Raw genomic sequence first — 1659 nt, 5'->3', positions numbered from 1 at the left:
ATTTCTGTGTGTGTGTATGTGTGTGTTTACATATTTACTTAATCTCGTTTTCACTTGTCTTCTCTCTCTCTCTCTCTCTTTCAGGTCGTAGTGATGATGACATCGCAGACCAAGGATTACGACTGGCTGCCAGCACGGTGACCTCATTTCTCGTACTAGCTCTGCTGCTTTTTATGGTCCATCGCCTCTGTCAACGTAGACATCTCATACAAATGAGAAGTAAGTAACCGACTAACAAAAACAAAAACAAAAAACAAAAAAAAAAAAAAAAACGAAATCGAAACGAAAATAAGAGATTCTTTAATGTCGAAAGGGTAGGTGGCTCTGGAGGAACGAGAGGGGGCGGTGGGAAACGATGACGAGCTGGGAGTGGTCAGAATAGATTGGGGTAGGAAGATTTCATTTCCATTTTTATTTTGTTTATTGTTGATAAATTTCATTGTCTTTGATGGAGATTTTTATATTGTTGATGTTGTTGTTGTTGTTATATTATCAGAGTAGGGAATTGAGTGTGTTGCCAGTACTTACGTGTTTTTTTTTTTTGTTTCTTTCTGTTCTTTTTTTTTTGTTTACACTTGTTCATATCATACGCATCAACACGTGCATGCACACACGTCGCTGTCTATGTATATATGCACACATACCTGCACACACACCTGCGTATATGATGGATCATTCATAAGACTTGATGATAAGCATTCAGTCCTCTCTCTCTCTTTCACCTCACCTCTATCTGTGTCTTTATCTCTCTGTATGTGTCTCTCTCTCTCTTTCTCCATATCTTTGTATATCTTTATCTCTCCCTATGTCTGTCTGTCTGTCCTTTGTCTGCCCCTCTCTCTCTTTCTCTCAACTTTGTATGTCTTTGTCTCTCTGAATATGTCTGTGTGGTCGTCTCTCTCAATTTCTCTCTCTCCCTTGCTGAATCTGGAGGAGTGGGCAGTGCCCTCTAAGACCAGTAAGCTTGTCGCCAATAACATTACATTTTTCATTTTTAAGTATTGCAAGTCAACCCCAACAGAAAAGACATGAACAGGCAGAAGATTCCAGAGGGATTTTGTGCTGGGATAGAAGGACTAGAAAGCATAGTTAGTGTAGGGGTCGGCTACAACAGGGATAGCAAGAGGTGGAGAGACTGTTGTTCAATCTCCTGATCTACTATTTCATTAATATCTAAGTGGCTGACTCACGAGGATTCTTGGCCTAGTAGTTAGGGTGTGGCACACACAATCTTGAGATCAGGGTTTCAATTCCTGTACTGGTTGGTGAATTGTGTTCATGAGCAAAACACTTCATCGCACGTTGCTTGCTGATCACTTTCACACCTGACATGTGGTACACCGTGCACCTGTTCAGGTAATGGTGATTTGATGGAGGGAAGAAGTGAGCTAATGGACAGCACATAGACCTGGTCACTATTATTTTATTCTTTTACTTGTTTCGGTCATTTGACTGCGGCCATGTTGGGGCAAACTGACCCCGGGACTTAATTTTTGTAAGCCTAGCACTTATTCTATCAGTCTCTTATTGCTGAACCGCTAAGTTACGGCGATGTAAAAGCACCAGCGTCAGTTGTCAAGCGATGTTGGCGGGGACAAACACAGACACAAACATATACATACACATACATACATATATATATATATATATATATATATA

At 40.5% G+C, this 1659-nt stretch overlaps 1 protein-coding gene across 1 annotated transcript in view; it reads left to right on the top strand.

The window, feature by feature from the left end:
• The window catches only part of LOC106883895 (mucin-5AC), a 15223-nt gene that overhangs the window by 7380 nt on the left and 6184 nt on the right, over positions 1-1659 (top strand). Inside the window, exon 3 of the mRNA XM_052976645.1 lies at positions 85-219. Coding sequence (XP_052832605.1) covers positions 85-219 — 135 coding nt within the window. The remainder of the gene's footprint in view (positions 1-84; positions 220-1659) is intronic.

This window comes from Octopus bimaculoides, chromosome 25 (genome assembly GCF_001194135.2).
Source record: "Octopus bimaculoides isolate UCB-OBI-ISO-001 chromosome 25, ASM119413v2, whole genome shotgun sequence".
Classification (NCBI taxonomy): domain Eukaryota; kingdom Metazoa; phylum Mollusca; class Cephalopoda; order Octopoda; family Octopodidae; genus Octopus; species Octopus bimaculoides.
The sequence above is the reverse complement of the archived record's forward strand: the minus strand, read 5'-3'. Positions and strand labels throughout refer to the sequence as shown.